The following is a 16291-nucleotide window of genomic DNA, read 5'->3' as shown; positions in this document are numbered from 1 at the left end:
TTATGACATCAGGTACAATTGCAAGGACAACCAAAATTTGATTAGCATGTTCCGCGAAATTTGATGATGACTAAAACAACAGTTCTGGCGCATTGACGTATCCAGGGGCCAGCCACATTTATCCCAGATCTTCGTATATGACCATAAACTAGAATATTTCATAGCAGATTTATTTGACTTGAAATTTTTCTCGGTACTTCGCATGATTCATTGTCACTAGATTTCTTGCATTCAGTATTTGAGCCACCTTCTGAAAATTATAAATACTACATATTATTAACAGAATTGGGTCTAACTATATTCGCAATTAGGAGATAACGTGTCGTCCAACATGCGGCTTCGCTTGTGCGCTCGCAGCGTGATCGTCGACAAAACATTTGCACAAAATGATAGAGGCATGTTCAGAGTTCACTGATACCGTCGATTTTACTATGTCTAAACGCCGAATAATCCTGTCCTTGCCAAATGAGCCCAGTGGTATACAGATGCGACCCCCAATGTATGCTAGCAACATATTTATTGATATAATTCAGTCATTATCTTGCAAAAAAATTTCGCGCGACCACGGCCTGATTGCGCACTGCACAGTTGCATGAAATATTGTTATCAATTTTAGAGCGTATTAATATAAGTCTTGTTTGCAATGTTACCTAATTCGGTTCACTCCTATCGTACGACTAAAAAAAAAGGTATCAACATTCCAGTTGCCCGCGCAAAGGTTCGTATATCTCATGTGTCCCTTTGGCCGAAAAAGTTGCCCACACCTGATATAGATAAAATTAGACAATACTTGCAAATTACAACTCAGTTGCACAGGGGAAGAAAATCGCAGTATGCGTTTTAACAATGCAGTCGAAATTGAAGCAATTTTTGGAATTATACCATGATACCGCGACAGAGCGAATGCATCGGCTGGTTTTGTAAAATTGTAAAAATGATGTAAATATGACCAAACGATGCTTCCCACTTGACAAAGTGTAGCTTAGCTGTGTGGGTCGAACAAATGATTAAGAAAGACTACAAGTCCCAATCCTTGAATACTTGATTAAGTGCATGTAGACTAGACATAGGCTATGGTCTTTGACTACTTAACTAAATTCCATTTATGACCAATGTCTATTAGTAGTAAAAGTGTGTGCGCTTGTAATCAGGATAGTGTGCAATGACAAAATTAGTAAGTTCAATCTCTTTATTAGTTGCTAACTCATACACAAGAGCTATACACTTGGATTTTTTATCTACATTTTTATTATACAGGATTGGATATCTGCCATTATTTGAATGATTCATACGTTTCAGGATATTAGAGAGTCCATGTTATAAAAACTGGAAAAAGGAAGGATATTTAGCAAATCTTTCTTTCATGTTAATTGCAAAGTGGATGATTCGAGCTGTGCCACAATGAAACAATTTAGCATACCACCGTTAATCATATGTTTGCATATGTTTAATGGTTGTATGATAGTCATTCAACCGACAATGTGGCATATAATTTTCGAAGTGAATTGGTAATAATGCTGGAGTCGGAGTCGGGAGTCGGAGTCGGAGTCGGTACGCTTAAAGACCCAGGAGTCGGAGTCGGTACGTTTAAAGACTCAGGAGTCGGAGTCGAAGTCGGAGTCGGTATATTGAAAATGTGTGGAGTCGGAGTCGGAGCCGGAGTCGATGGTAAAATTTACCGACTCCACAGCCCTGTATGCTAGTCACACAAGCAGAGGTGGTCAAAGTAGTCAAGAAAGCTACTCATTAGAAGAAGCGTCGCAAAAATGTACTCAAGTAGAAGTAGTACTTACTGAGATATGTGGTGCAGAGAGCTTGATTCGTATTGATGCATCCCAGGAGGTATCAATCTTCGACAGCATAAGCATTCGTCCGCATCATGGGATGCAAATGATAGCATTGATATGAAAATGTGATACTAATCCTCTGTTTTTTTGAGCACGCCGTTTCAGAAAATATCATGTCATGGCGCCCTCCCCCATATTACAAGGCCGCTAGTTTACTCGAAGAGCAATACGGAGAAGTTGTGTCGGATACGATGTGTGATTAGTAGGCCTATATCTTAATAAAAAAAAATATGGCGGATCGTAAAAATGCCATATAGTGTAGCTTTATTTTCGGAAAATAGAGGCATGACCGCACTTGCTTTTACTCTTCAACATGTATGTTCTCCAGAAAAAAGAACTAAAATTAATTAGAACACAAAGTATGATGATCAAATGGGGAAAATATATTTCAGGTCTTTTGTCCATTAAGTTTCAACGTTGATCTCCTAAAACAGGTCTAACACTCAAAAAAGTCATAGTCTTTTTTTCCAGATTAGGACACGCCACGGGTTGCTAGATTACTATATGATAGGTAGGTCTAATTGCTAGATTGCAAAACGGCAGTTTCATATGTCATGATGGGTCATATTTACTGTGATAAAATATTTCATATGGGCGACATTGCGGTGTGAACGGAGCCACGCAACCCGTAGCCTAATTATAGTCACCGATACTTTTGTGAAAACATTTGTCACTCCATATCTTCTGTTCACGAAGCGCAACGAAAATTATGGGCTTTACATAACTTTTATGAAATTTAAATGTTGGCACTCCGTGAAAACAGCCCCGAAATTCCTCAGACTATCTTTCTGATTGGAGGATTAAACTACTTCTACTTGACAAAGTGAAAACAGCGAAAAGTAAGTAAGTAGATCACAAAATATTATGAAGTAAAAGTAGCGGGAAGTTATCTTTACTTGAGTAAGTAGCGGAAAACTACTTGAGTACTTCGAAAAACGAGAAGTAGGCCTACTTCGTTACTGGCCATATCTGCACACAAAGCAATAAAATAAAACGCAATACAACTAACTAACGTATTGCCAATTGCAGAGGTGAATTCGGGATGTGTACTGTACATCGGGCTCGAACCAGATAGTATAGGTCTGAGCCCGTACCCGATGGTTGTTATAACAATCTTGATTCAATCCCGAATATAGCGCATACAATTATTATATCGTTAATTAGTTGAGTGGTACTCACACGCGATGCAAGCGCGAAATATTTTCAATAGTAGTCTAAAGTCCTGGGCAAATTTTTGAAAAAGGGCGCTGGAGGAAAAATTTAAGAACCACTACTTCAAACCAGCGGTTCCCAACCTTTTTGGCTTTGCAGACCGCTAAAATTTCAAAATATATTTTGCGGATCGATGGAACTTCAAAAATTGATTTCAACCCAACATTTAAAGTATGCGGCCGTTTTTTGCAAGTATGGTAGGCTACAAGATCGTGACATGTTGAGGGTTTTGTTCGTAATCAAATATGTTCATGATGATATTCAATTTTGCGGTAGTGAATCTGCTGAGACGAGGTAAAATTGCCTTACCCATATAACCGTGCTACCGCCGAGAGTCGATTACAATTTGTCGCGCCAACGGCCTTGGATAAAGCTACTACGCATCCTCAAATATTATTATTCTCTTCGACAATATCCACAGAAGAGGCGTTTTGGAGTGCCACCAAAAGTACCTTGCTCGTCTCGCACTACCGCCAGACGTACTACGAATAGGCCTACAATGCGCCGCGCACGAAAACACCTGACAAAAGCGACACCGGGTCATCCAAAAAATGAATGAAACGAAAACGAATGATTGTGCAAACTGTACAGATTAGTTCAGACTTTGCAGAGTAAGCTCGTACTTCTCGCTCGCATGTCGTCACTGGCAACGGCTTGAGCTTCAAGTCAACTCGAACATGTTTCCAGGCCTAATGTTACCTCACGGAGTACCGAATCAGTTTAAAATTTGTGGCGAGATAGCGCGGTGGTATAATCCGCGGCTGCAACACCAATGGGTGCGGGTTCGAGTCCGACCGAGGTCAACTTCAGAATTCCTGCTCGTCACCCAATCCGCGTAAGCGTTGTCTTACAAAAAGCCTAGAGGTGGGCCGTGCTATAAGTCGGCAGTTATGGAAAATAATGAAGAATATCGGCAGTAGTCGACAAACACCATGAATACTACAAAAAAAAGTTTAAAATTTGATGTTTTATTTCATTTAATCAATGGGCAAGCCTTCAACATGTCGCATCTTCAAATTAAGGTATACAATTTTAATATGTCTGGCGAACCGACAGAAAAAATAATGCGAACCGGCGGTTGAAACCGATATTACCACTCGACGTTCGTAAAAAAAAACATCAAATTTGCCAACTAAAGAACATTAGATCGACAAAAAATACACTAGTTTGGAAATTTAGGGCAAATTTATTGTATAAATCATAAAATATGAGGGGGATGCATTGATTAACACCAATGAAGTTAAGAGAATACTCAACAAATGACTCTGGTACTCTGGTACTCTGGTACACAGGGCTCTGATGATTTGTAGTAAAGTCATACTTGATTCTGAATTGGAGAACATTCGGTCAATCTTTCAGTCAAATGGTTATCCTGATCATATCATTAAAATGACCATAGATCGTAAACTTAAAGATTTCAGAAAAGTTGAACCGTTTGGACCTAGAAAATGTCCTGTTTATTTGCATCTTCCATGGATTGGGAAAGTGTCCAAAAGGTTTGAAAAACAAATTAAATCGTCAGTGAGGCATTGTTTTTCACAAGTAGAACCTCAGATAATCTTCATGACGAAATCTCTGATGCCTGCAACGCAAAAGGATGTGCTACCTGCGACAAATCAAAGCAACATATATATGAATACACGTGCCGATGTGACAGTCGGTATGTAGGTCGCACGTCTCAGCGCTTGCAGCAAAGAATTCGCCAGCATGTCCCACGGCAAATTAGAATAACTAATGTTTCTCCAACTCCTTCATCGCAGTCTGTTGACACACTGCGTGATTATGATCAAGTTACTGCTTGTAATTCGGCTATTGGACAGCATCTCTTATCCCATCCAGAATGTGCTGATCATTACAATGACAGTCAATTTTCTATACTTGCTCGTGGCCGTTCTCTTTTTCATTTAAAGGTCCTGGAATCTACGATCATAAAGCTGCGAAAGCCGATTCTCTGTCGCCAGAAGGAACGCCTCTACACTCTTGGAATATTTCATTAATGTTATGTGTTGTGTTTTCGGTTATTTATAACCGAATATGTACTCGTTAACGTTTGTTTTGTGCCGTTACTACCGTATCTTGCCCGTCTACTAGTTGTTTGTTTTTGTTATTATTACGTCATACAGACAAAATAGTTCTTACATTTCGAAATTGATTCACCCCATCACTAACGTTCGCTACTGATGAGAGTTAGTCGAAAAGCTTTTAGCGAATAAATTAACAATATGCAGTTATTGTTTCGCGTTATTCTGAAGTTCTGTACCACAAATCACTTGTTCAAATGACAAATTCATCACGATTTATGCAACTTTTTTCATATCAGACAATATCGATGATTTTTAATATCCCCATAGCAAATCCAAATTTTTTCGGCACTTAACTATAAAACAGAATCTCGTGAATATAAATAATATCCACTACATTCGATCGAATCCGATCGAGCGATATAAGAATTGGTGGAGTGTCATACAATCACATATCAATAAGTGGTTTTCCAGCTTTTCCACAGTCAAAAGGATCAAAGAAAACTACACCGGGACATTTTACTAACTTAAAAACATCGAAGCCAAATCACTATAGGCAATCATGACTGTCCAGTGCCCATGCAAAATTCGACTTTAGCATTATGACGTCACACCATTTTTCAATTCAAATATTGTACCCCAAGACATTTACATACTTGGCAACACCCGGGATATATAACTGATTATATCCCTGGGCTGCGCAGAATATGCAATCATTCATGAATTGGCCGGGAAATTTGGGCAAGTTATCATATTCGCTTCTGTCATCGGTTTCCTTCTGAACTTGAAAACCTGTATCAGGCTATGGTAGCTTCACTCTGCCAGTGATAGAAATGGGTGACACCAAGGCAATTTACGTATGAGGTTTGTTATTTTGTTAAATGAGCGAGCGTAGACGCATAATAATTAATATTTCTTGAATTATGTATTATATAAAGCACATCAAAATAACATCTTAATTTAAATATATTTTTTTATGAAAAGACACTAGATTTGCAGAATTTTGATTAAAAAAATACACTAAAACACTAGGTCAACTCCAAACACACTAAATCTAGTGTAAAAACACTAGGAGTGGCACGTGGCACCAATGTTTGAGAGAGCTGCCACTTAAACCAGTCTGCAATGTGTATAAGTGACGTGTTGGATATTGATTACGAAACAATAGGTTTTGACTTATTTTAGTTCAGGATTTCATAAACTGCGAGGCGTGGAAGTAGGGCGCAAACTGTTTGTAGACAAGGCGTTACGATCAAGACAGTAAATGCCGCTCCGCAACCCCCCTCCAAAAAAATTGATGATAATAAGATATAGAACTACGTGTTTTACATGTTCAAAGTCGTCACCTTCACCAGCTCTACCGATAATTCTGGTAACATGAACGGAAAGAGGATGAAAATTTACCAGTATAATATATGGAATAACCAATATGATTGACAGAATTTATTTATGAACTTTAAAAATATTCGCGCCTTGCGCGACTAGAAACCAAATGCCTGCAGTAAGCGGATAAAATAAATAGACAAATTTCACCGTCACTTTATTCTGACTTGCTTGTGAATCGCTAAATGCTAGACTTGTTTCACTACTGAAAACGTCTATTTTTGTAAACGTTTTATGTTAAATGAGGTGATAATATGCACCGTAGGAGAAAAGGAGAACTGGATTTGGGGAAGCTGTTGTGTTGATCAGCATATGGGGGGGGGGGGGTCAAAACCAGCGTTTTCTCGTGGGGGCGAGCTGACAAACTGCTGGTTCGCCGGTGGTAACAACACACAGTCACAAAACTGCATTGCTCTAACTGTATTTAAAAAAGATGTTGTTGCGTTGCGAGTAATGAATGATTTAATTTTTTCCTCATAAACGACAATACAGCGCTGTAGTCCATTCTGGTTGGTTGGATGCATGCATAGATAATAGAGCAGGACATGGACCGGAGCCGGGTTGGATATCCGGTCGGATATTTTCATTTTTGGCCAGAGCCTGATTCATAATTTTCGGATATGGCGTCGGATCGAAGCCAGATCGTTCATTTTAGAGATGGTGAGAATCGCTATTGAGGATATTGAGAAGCATGACTGTTGTAACGACCAATTTCGCGCCAGTAGCCGTCAATGCAAATATATAATGCAATTCAATATATAATCTAAACCCGCGCCGTATAATCTACTGTTTTTTGTTGTTTAGCCTACTAGAAATCAGGACTCCTCCGTAGGTACTTAACCTAGACGGGTACCCTAGCCTATAGAGGACACTAAAAGGTGTCCGGAATTTGGACCACGAATATATGGTAGGCTATCCCAAGCACATAGGAATATATCCCTATATATATACTGTGCATATATCGAAGGTTGCGGCCAAGATGGCGATCATTTTCGGCCAAGATTTTCTCGTCGACGATGTTTTCGGCAGTACACTTCGCGGAGTCTCATGTTGGTCGAAACTTCATACGTCGTGGTGTGTCGTGTGGTTGTAATCAGGTCACAAGGCTCCGAGTCACAAGTCAATCTCACTTTTATAGTTTTGACTCGAGTCAAGTCGAGTCATTTTCAATTCACCATCGAGTCAAGTCCGAGTCCAAGTCAGCGAGCAGAGGGTCGAGTCCAGGGTTGTTACCAAGTCACAAGGCTCCGAGTCACAAGTCAATCTCACTTTTATAGTTTTGACTCGAGTCAAGTCGAGTCATTTTCAATTCACCACCGAGTCAAGTCCGAGTCCAAGTCAGCGAGCAGAGGGTCGAGTCCAGGGTTGTTACCAAGTCGCAAGGCTCCGAGTCACAAGTCAATCTCACTTTTATAGTTTTGACTCGAGTCAAGTCGAGTCATTTTCAATTCACCACCGAGTCAAGTCCGAGTCCAAGTCAGCGAGCAGAGGGTCGAGTCCAGGGTTGTTACCAAGTCACAAGGCTCCGAGTCACAAGTCAATCTCACTTTTATAGTTTTGACTCGAGTCCAGTCGAGTGATTTGCAATTGACCACCAACTCAAGTCCGATTCCAAGTCAGCGGCTAGAGGGTCGAGTCCGAGTCATGGTATTATGACTCGAGTCCAAGTCCAAGTCATTGTGTTGATTGCTCGGTTTCCTGTTTTAAAGTCTTGTTTAACCCACTTTTTATAACTCTGTTTGGTGATATCGAATGTTTCGCATTTATAATATACTAATTTTCCTTAATTTTAACAGTTTCTGGTCGCATTTTCAAGTACCACTACCAAAAGACGAAATCCCAATAGTACGGTTACTCTACTATTCTTCGAAATTACAATGAAATGTCGGTCTTGATCGTCTTTGTCTGAGTCTCGAGTGATGTGACTTGGTTCGAGTCATGCTCAATGACTCGAGTCCAAGTCGAGTCAATACTCAGATTGACTCGAGTCGAGTCGAGTCATTTTCGTATTTTGAGAAAATGACTCGAGTCAAGTCGAGTCATCATAAAATCAGTGGTCGCTACTCGCTATAGTTCAGACATCGACCACAATAGCATTTTTGCATTCTTGTTCATTTATCATATATATAAAATATATAGGCTATATATTCAATATAATTTCCGCCAATTCAAATGAAGTCGAAAATGCGATATTTCTCGCTCCTTTTGTCGTCATCCACTGAATCAAAATTATGATAACTATTTCGTGCTATTGAACCACCAATTCTGGGGTATCCTGTCCCTCGAGCCGTGTTTGTGTTCATTCATTCTTCCTGAGCCAAACAGGAAGTCCGAGTCAGAGTCGTAACTTCAATTTGTCAGTGTCGCGGAATTCGATATGTCGGAGTCCACGAAGGCTTGAGAATCTGAGTCGCAGCAACAGTTTCTCAACTCCCAATTGGATATTATATTTTCATGTATAGCTTGCATAAGGAAGAGCCGGAGTCCCTATTCAGTCCGAATAGGAGCGATTCGCTTTACTTCAAAACTGAATCGGAGTCATAGTCGCATCGAAATTCGTGCGAATTTCTCGCCATCGGCCAACATAAATCGTTTTCGCTTTGAAATATCTCAATCAAAGATCATTTCCACCCGTCACTACTTCCACGAGTTCCTTTTGATTATTCTTTTGGCAACAATGGACGATTTGATTTCGGACGCCCGATCTTGCATTTTCGAAACGTATGAAGATCTTCGAGACGGAGACGGATATTTTCTGCTCCTTCTTGCAGAGTTGGACCGTTTGCAAATCCTCGGCGACGCATCGGGTGATGTTCGCGACGGCGGCGCCAGGAAAATATTGTTCGATGTGCCTTCGTCTTTAATCGAGTCCGATTTTTGTTCTGTTCCTATTACCTTCGAAGGGACGTTAGGGCACGAAATGATCTGGATAAATTCGTTGAAGCTCACTTTCCCATCGCCGTCAGTGTCTGCTTCGTTTATCATTGCCTGTCGAAAGAACACCGATGAGTTTCCTACCGCATTCTTGCTAACTAATATATGAAGGGCTGTCAATCGCAATATTTTTTTTCTAATTGGAATCAGCAGCTCGCGAACAGATTTCATAATACGAGTTGTATTTCTGTTTGAGGGAGAATACTAACATTCGATCCCGAAATATTGTCTCTGAGCGTTTGAAACGTCTTCGATTTTATTGCAACACTTACGCTAGGAAGTCATTAAAATGTCTACGAAGAGATTGATATCTGTTATCCGTTTGGGTAGTTATAATTTACACATATACAACACATGATACTTCTAGCCAAATTTTATGCACTTCTATTAAATTTCATCCCACTATACCGAAAGTAAAAAAAATGTGAACGCAGATTTTCTCCGAAAATGATATCCAAGTCACGAAAGTCTCACATATCGACATTAAGTATAGAACTACTCTCTACATTACTTGGAAAACAGAAAGCAAAAATTCTAGGAGATTCTTGGCACGCAGCTCAATTTGCGTCAGTTGTTAGTACTTAATAAGCTCCACATTATAAACTATAAAGTACCCACCTGTAAATCATGTTCCGATGTATGTTCACCGATTTTCAACAAAAGCCTCTCGAGATCGCTCGCTGAGATGTATCCGTCGGCGTCGTTGTCGAATTCCCGGAAAATGCATTTCATAGCGTCCTTTTCTGGAGATTCCTAAATTTAATTATTGCGGAATGTTATTACAATGTATTTTTAAGTTTTTTCCAGGTGGTAAGATGATACTTTATGCCAGGGATGTGCGACCTACGGCGGTCTCGAGAAATATATTTCTAATTTCGTCCATGCCGGTGCAAATGGGCAATTACAAATCCATATCAAGTTGCAAGGAGCCACATGGTAAATAAACGTTTTGTCATACAATGATTTTAACGACCAATCCACATCCTAAAAGCTATGGATTCGCTATTCATGATGAGTCACTCAAGTGTACGGTACAAAATATGTACCCATAGCCGTAGGGAGGATGGAACGGGGGGATTTGAAATAAGAGACGCTATACGTCATGAATATCTATTGCTTTGCACCAAAAACGAATGAATTGTCCAGGCTACGCCTCTGACTGCGTCAGTTAGTGAAAGTGATACTGATACTGATCATATATTTCTAGAACTATTTGTCTGTCTAATGTGTCGACCGGCCCGCGGTTTCACGCCGTTTTTATATTCTGAGCGCGAGTGTAAACCCTGCTTTATGCGACTTGCGATTACAAGCAATTTAATACTTACCATTGAATCGATTGATTTTATTATATCCAGCACTGTTGGAAAGTCGACTTTTTGATTCGCTCCACATGACGACTCGATGCATTCAATGTCTACTTCAATTCCAATCGTTCTGAGCATATCTCCCAGTGCCTTTCAATGTAAAAGATATATTATTAGTCAAAATGTCGATATCATGTCAAAATCGCAGCAAATACCTGCAGCTCGATGACACCTTTTTTGTTAATGTCGAACGAATCAAACAATCGCTTGCATTCCCGTAGTCTTAAATCGGGCTCCTCTAAATTTGTCATTTCCCCAGGACTCATAATAGCGGGCGAATTACTCACGACGTGTTACCAGAACCGGTGCTTTCGCAAAAGTAAAGGCATCGCGAAGAGAGCGGCTTTATCAAGGTCTCGAAAAAGTATTTCTCTCTACGTAAATGAATAATTAATTGACTGGCAATCCCTCTGGGGACATTTCCGCAAAGGATAATGAAATCAGCGTGAACGTAATGACGCAGAAAACTGCGCTCGGTGGAAAATATTCGCTATGCGCCTTTGACTTGTCTCGCTAAATGATTCGTTTTGCGTCCGAGTTTGAAATAATTCAACGTTTAAGGTATTCCCGTATCGAGTATTGCGACAAGGCAGGAATGTATTTCTGGACAAAGTGTCATTTACTGATTGTTCTTGCCTCCTTTCAATCCCACTCGGTAAATAATTCATATCCACGCGTCGCGTTCTTTCAATCTCTCGGCATTGACATAATAGCACTTGACCGATCAAATTCCGCAGTTGTTTCTGAGATTGCGTTTGAATGAAATCTCGATGTTTTACCTATTTGAAGATTTTTCATATTGCATTGCGCGTTTTGGCTAAATGGCTCGTGGTACAGAGCTTGAAAATTACACTTAATGGACTGTTCATCGCAATAAATTTCTTTATTCCTTTACATTCTTCAAATCTTTCCGATTGACTCTTGACAGGAAGAATAGTCAATACAAAGGTATATACAAATACTATAAATTTGGTACAAATTGTCATTTCCATCATACTACTGCGTTTGTATTTACCGCGGTATTGACGATTATTCCCGACGAGAGTCAATCGAAAAGTTAGATGAATATAAAAGGAATAACGAAATGTATTGCGATGAATATTCTATTGCGGACCTGACGTGTGGAACAGTATCCCTCAGGCCATCCGACAGTCGACGAGCATGTCCACATTCAGGTCGAAATACAAGCAATTTCTGCTAAATAAATACTTGTACGGCCTCAAAATTACCTGACTACGACCTGACCCATCGTTCTCGCCTCTCGTGGCATGCCACCCCATCTTTTTTTTCGCTTGCTTTTATTATACTATCTTCTTTTACTTTTAATTCAGTGTACATGCCTTCTCTTTATATCGCCTAGCCCTACGCCTAGGCGGGTGTCTGATTCCAAAGACTACTCCAAGTCGTTTCGACACCTTTCCATCTTTTCCTTGTATCGCATTTTTGTGGTGTATTGTACGGATAAAAATTGCTAATAAACCGAAACTGAAAAAACGTGTAATTACGCATTTTCCCCATGTATACTTCCGTCGTCAAGATACGATTCGTAGTTCTTGCTCGGGCATACAGCCCGACTAAAGTTGCGGGTTTCAAGTTTTATGAGGCGCATAATATGCATTTACACACTTCAGATGACTGCGAGATTTCACAAATGCCTACCAGTAAGGCGTTTTATTTTGACATGTCAAAATTTGTCAAAAGTTTGCCAAAATTGTAGCGTTAGGTCAAAATTTGTGAAAATTTTTCATGAAGTCAAAATTTTTTGACGTCTGCATTTCGTTTGTACCGTAGATTTTGCACTGTCGGTGAACTTATTGTTTGATATTTTACTGCTTGTAGTCTATTTTATAGGCCTACCGTTGTAAGCGGCCAATTGTCTGCTTATTGTGAATCATAAACGGTCAAATAAAACAAATAAGTAGACATGGTGTTATGGTTAACGTACCACAATATCCTAACTGAAAAAAGACTTCTTGGGCAGTGCATCGTTTTATATTAAGAATCGCATGATGAAAAAATGTGATGTTGACAACATTGTCAGAATGGAGCAACACGGTGTGTCACCAGCAGTGTACGCACAACTTGAGTGCTGTCGGCCAACAACTGCTGCTGTTGAACGTCCTTGGCAGGCTTCTTAGTAAGGGCATGCACTTCATACCCAATAATGTAAAAAAGTATCTCTCGTTGCACTGTAAAATTTTTTCAGGCTAAACTGCTTCGTTAGGACAGTCAGTTCCAACCAGAAATGAAGATAAGTGGTACAATTTTAACATTATGTGGGAAAACACCTAATTTGCATACGTTAGGTCAAAATTTAGTCAAAATTCAGTTTGGTTAGGTCAAAAATAAGTCAAAATTTTGATTTGTTAGGTCAAATTTTTTCTTTTTTTAGGTAAAAAAACCCCTACCTATGAGATATTGACGAAAGAATCACATCTCCTCCGTGTATGCACTGCGCGAGTGACCGTCGTTCGTGTGTTTGCCACCTCTACGGCTACCCCATGTGCAACATGGATATGGGAAATAGTTCGTTAGATTTGGTTGGTATGGGTTTGACCATGTAAGGTTATTATAATATGGGGATATTTAGTGAAACGAAAATCACAAACTGCTTTTTCGTCTCTATGGTCAACACAAATAAAATTATAACTGGTATTTGGTGGCTAATCGTGCTATCAGATGATACGATTGATCCCTATCTATAATATTGTTTCAACTATGAGATTATGTTTAAAATGAAAGTGCATCACCCCATATATATATAGGCCTAATATATATATGTAATAACATCTAAGGAGCTACTTCTACTACGTCGGATTACTCAGTCTGCTTCCTTTACTTGCAATACTTACTCAAGTGGTTATGTATTTTGGCTACTTAGATTTTAAACTTTGGACATCAATATATAGAAAGTAGTTTTAGTATTGGTTACCATAAGTACTTTATGAGAGTAATATAATATTTTTAAAAGTTGCAACAATCTATCGTGTCATTAGTCTTTTCGCTTTAGTCTCGAAACTGCACCCTCCAATTTCGCACCTAGAAACATTGCTACTTGTAAATGACTAGATATTCACTACGTAACTTCAATTTTAGCCACAACCATGACTACCTGATCAGTTAATCACCCATGTAAGATTGTCGGTGCTTAGAATAGTGCGCATCGCCAGGGAGGATTTGTTGATGAACCTTTCACCATAGCTTCCATGACTGCGTATAGGTTAATTGAGCAATTATATCATACTTAATGATGTCATATCCTGTACTTGCATTCACGAAACAATTTCACATAAAATCATCTATGACAAACGATATACTGCGCTGCATTACGCAGTAATTGTTTGACTTTCGCTCATTACCTTCAATGTTATCCATCAGCCCGTCATCGTGAGTCCTGGCAGGATTTGCAAAATCAGGCACAATGTATATATTCTAAATGTGTCATAATGATAATAATTTTCTGGGATCACAGGGTCATAACGGTCAAATTTTTGAATGTGACAATAGTCGCATTTGATGAATACTATACAATATATCGATAAATTCGATACAATCAATGGTGGGGCTGTATTTATACAGCTGCTCAAATGCCATAAATTTCATCTTCATTTTCAATATCACCACTGACGGCTCCAGACGGGAGAATATTGCTTGCCTCACTCCCACAACCTCCAATAAAAGAACACGGCCAGCGTTAGTTCGTCTGTAATTATGATTTCTTTGACTCTATATAAATCTGTTACGTCACGCCATTGTTATAAAAAAATTGACCCGGTGATTCCGGGTCTACTAATAAAACCTGTGTGGTGGAGCTGCTAGTACCCAATTTTCTCCCAATATGTACAACATGTTTCGCTATAGCACATTTGATTCCAGACGATAACAGCGGATTTCAATCTTCATCTCTTATTAATGATTCGACGTCAACAACTGAAACATGGCAGGAGAAAGGAATACACAAATGATAGCACACGACGACATGACTGATCCGGTAACATAAACTATAGTCGTATCCGAATATATTATAGGCTATACTTGAGCAAATAAAATATTCATTGGTGAACCACGAATTTGGCGGACTAAGTTTGAATTCATGGTTTGATCGTGGAGATAGTGCACAGCGCTCTGTCAATTGCGGCTTTACATTAAAGGTGCGGTGTGAATACCGTCATCAAATTGCCAAAACCGTAATAGTGATCTGACGTGGGACGATGACCGCTTTAGTATAATCGCTTGCGATTACGATTACTTCTGAAACGCGCGATAACTAAAACGATTTCCGTCACGGCAACATCTCGAAGTATAGTCGATTACGATTATTATATATGGAAAAGTAATAGGATTATTATTCATGATTTCCCTAATTTTATTCCTTAAACTTGATCTCTGAACACATATACGAAGACAATGTAACAGAGGGGGCCAACCTTTCGGCCAAAGGGCCACACGCAACTGACGAAGCGAAGCGCGAATTTTTTTTTCAAAGTTTATCGGTCAATAATATTTTCAATTATATCGCTGGGCTCAGTTTGCAAAGATAGGACTATTCTGCGCCTGGACATATCGATATCGAAAGCTTCGGCCAACATGCGTCAATCATTTTATGCCTATAGGTTTTATCGCCGGCGGTCTTTCTGCAAGCGCAAACGCATGGTTGCGTGTTGGACGACACTTTCTCTCGTAATTCCGAATATAGTTAGACTCAATCTGAAACAGGCGTTCTTTCATTTTCAGGAGGGGGTAACAATATTAAAAGCAAGAAATTGAGTGACAATATATTGCGCGAAGCGCGAAGAAAATATTTACTGTAGAGGAATCTACCGTAAAATATTCTACTTTATTGTAATTTACGAAGATCTACCAGAAATGTGACTGGCCGATGGATCTGCCAATGCGCTGTAGCTGATATTTTAGTCATCAACATCCCAAGAGTTGCGCTCAGAACTAATCAAATTTTTGGTTGACCTAGCAAGTACACATTCTGGGAAATCCATTTTTGATAATATAACTAATTTCTAAAATTGCCTCGCGGGCCACGGGTTGGCGGTAGAGCTCGACCGATTATCGAAATGGCCGATTATCGAGGCCGATATTTAGAGCTTTCCCGATTATCGATATCGGCCTATGAAGGCCGATATTGCGGCCGATATTTTATATTTAATAAAAAATTCAAAACTATTGGAAATTCAATGCTCCGTCTTCTCAATCTCAAGAAATCGACGAAATAAAGGGTGATATATGACAGATTTACCCTTGCAGGACGAATTTAACTGGGTGAGGATGCAGAGAAACTATGCTTTCTGCATTACAATCTACCTTTTCTTTACTGACCTGCAATTCTGTATCATGTTTTGTTTTTTGGGTTATCCCAACTTTCAACGAATGTGCACAATTAAGCAATAATTCTTTTCAATATCAGCTTTGTCGTTTGTTGTTCAGCTTTCTGTGGCATGAACAAGTGCCATCTTGCCTAATATATAATATTTTTGGTGAAATTGTTCTCTACTCCTTCCATAATAATATCGGCCTA

The 16291-nt window shown here is 39.4% G+C and overlaps 1 protein-coding gene across 1 annotated transcript; it reads right to left on the bottom strand.

The window, feature by feature from the left end:
* Nucleotides 1-8559: 8559 nt before the first annotated feature.
* LOC145433960 (neo-calmodulin-like) lies at nt 8560-11563 on the bottom strand. The gene is made up of 4 exons (XM_080311216.1): nt 10917-11563; nt 10723-10851; nt 10016-10150; nt 8560-9451 (listed from the first exon to the last, which is right to left on the bottom strand). The coding sequence occupies exons 1-4, from the start codon at nt 11025-11027 to the stop codon at nt 9101-9103; spliced, it is 726 nt and encodes a 241-aa protein (XP_080167342.1). The 5' UTR covers nt 11028-11563; the 3' UTR covers nt 8560-9100.
* Nucleotides 11564-16291: the final 4728 nt, after the last annotated feature.

Source organism: Botryllus schlosseri, chromosome 2 (genome assembly GCF_051294905.1).
Source record: "Botryllus schlosseri isolate E-star chromosome 2, Bs_hap1, whole genome shotgun sequence".
Lineage (NCBI taxonomy): Eukaryota > Metazoa > Chordata > Ascidiacea > Stolidobranchia > Styelidae > Botryllus > Botryllus schlosseri.
The sequence above is the reverse complement of the archived record's forward strand: the minus strand, read 5'-3'. Positions and strand labels throughout refer to the sequence as shown.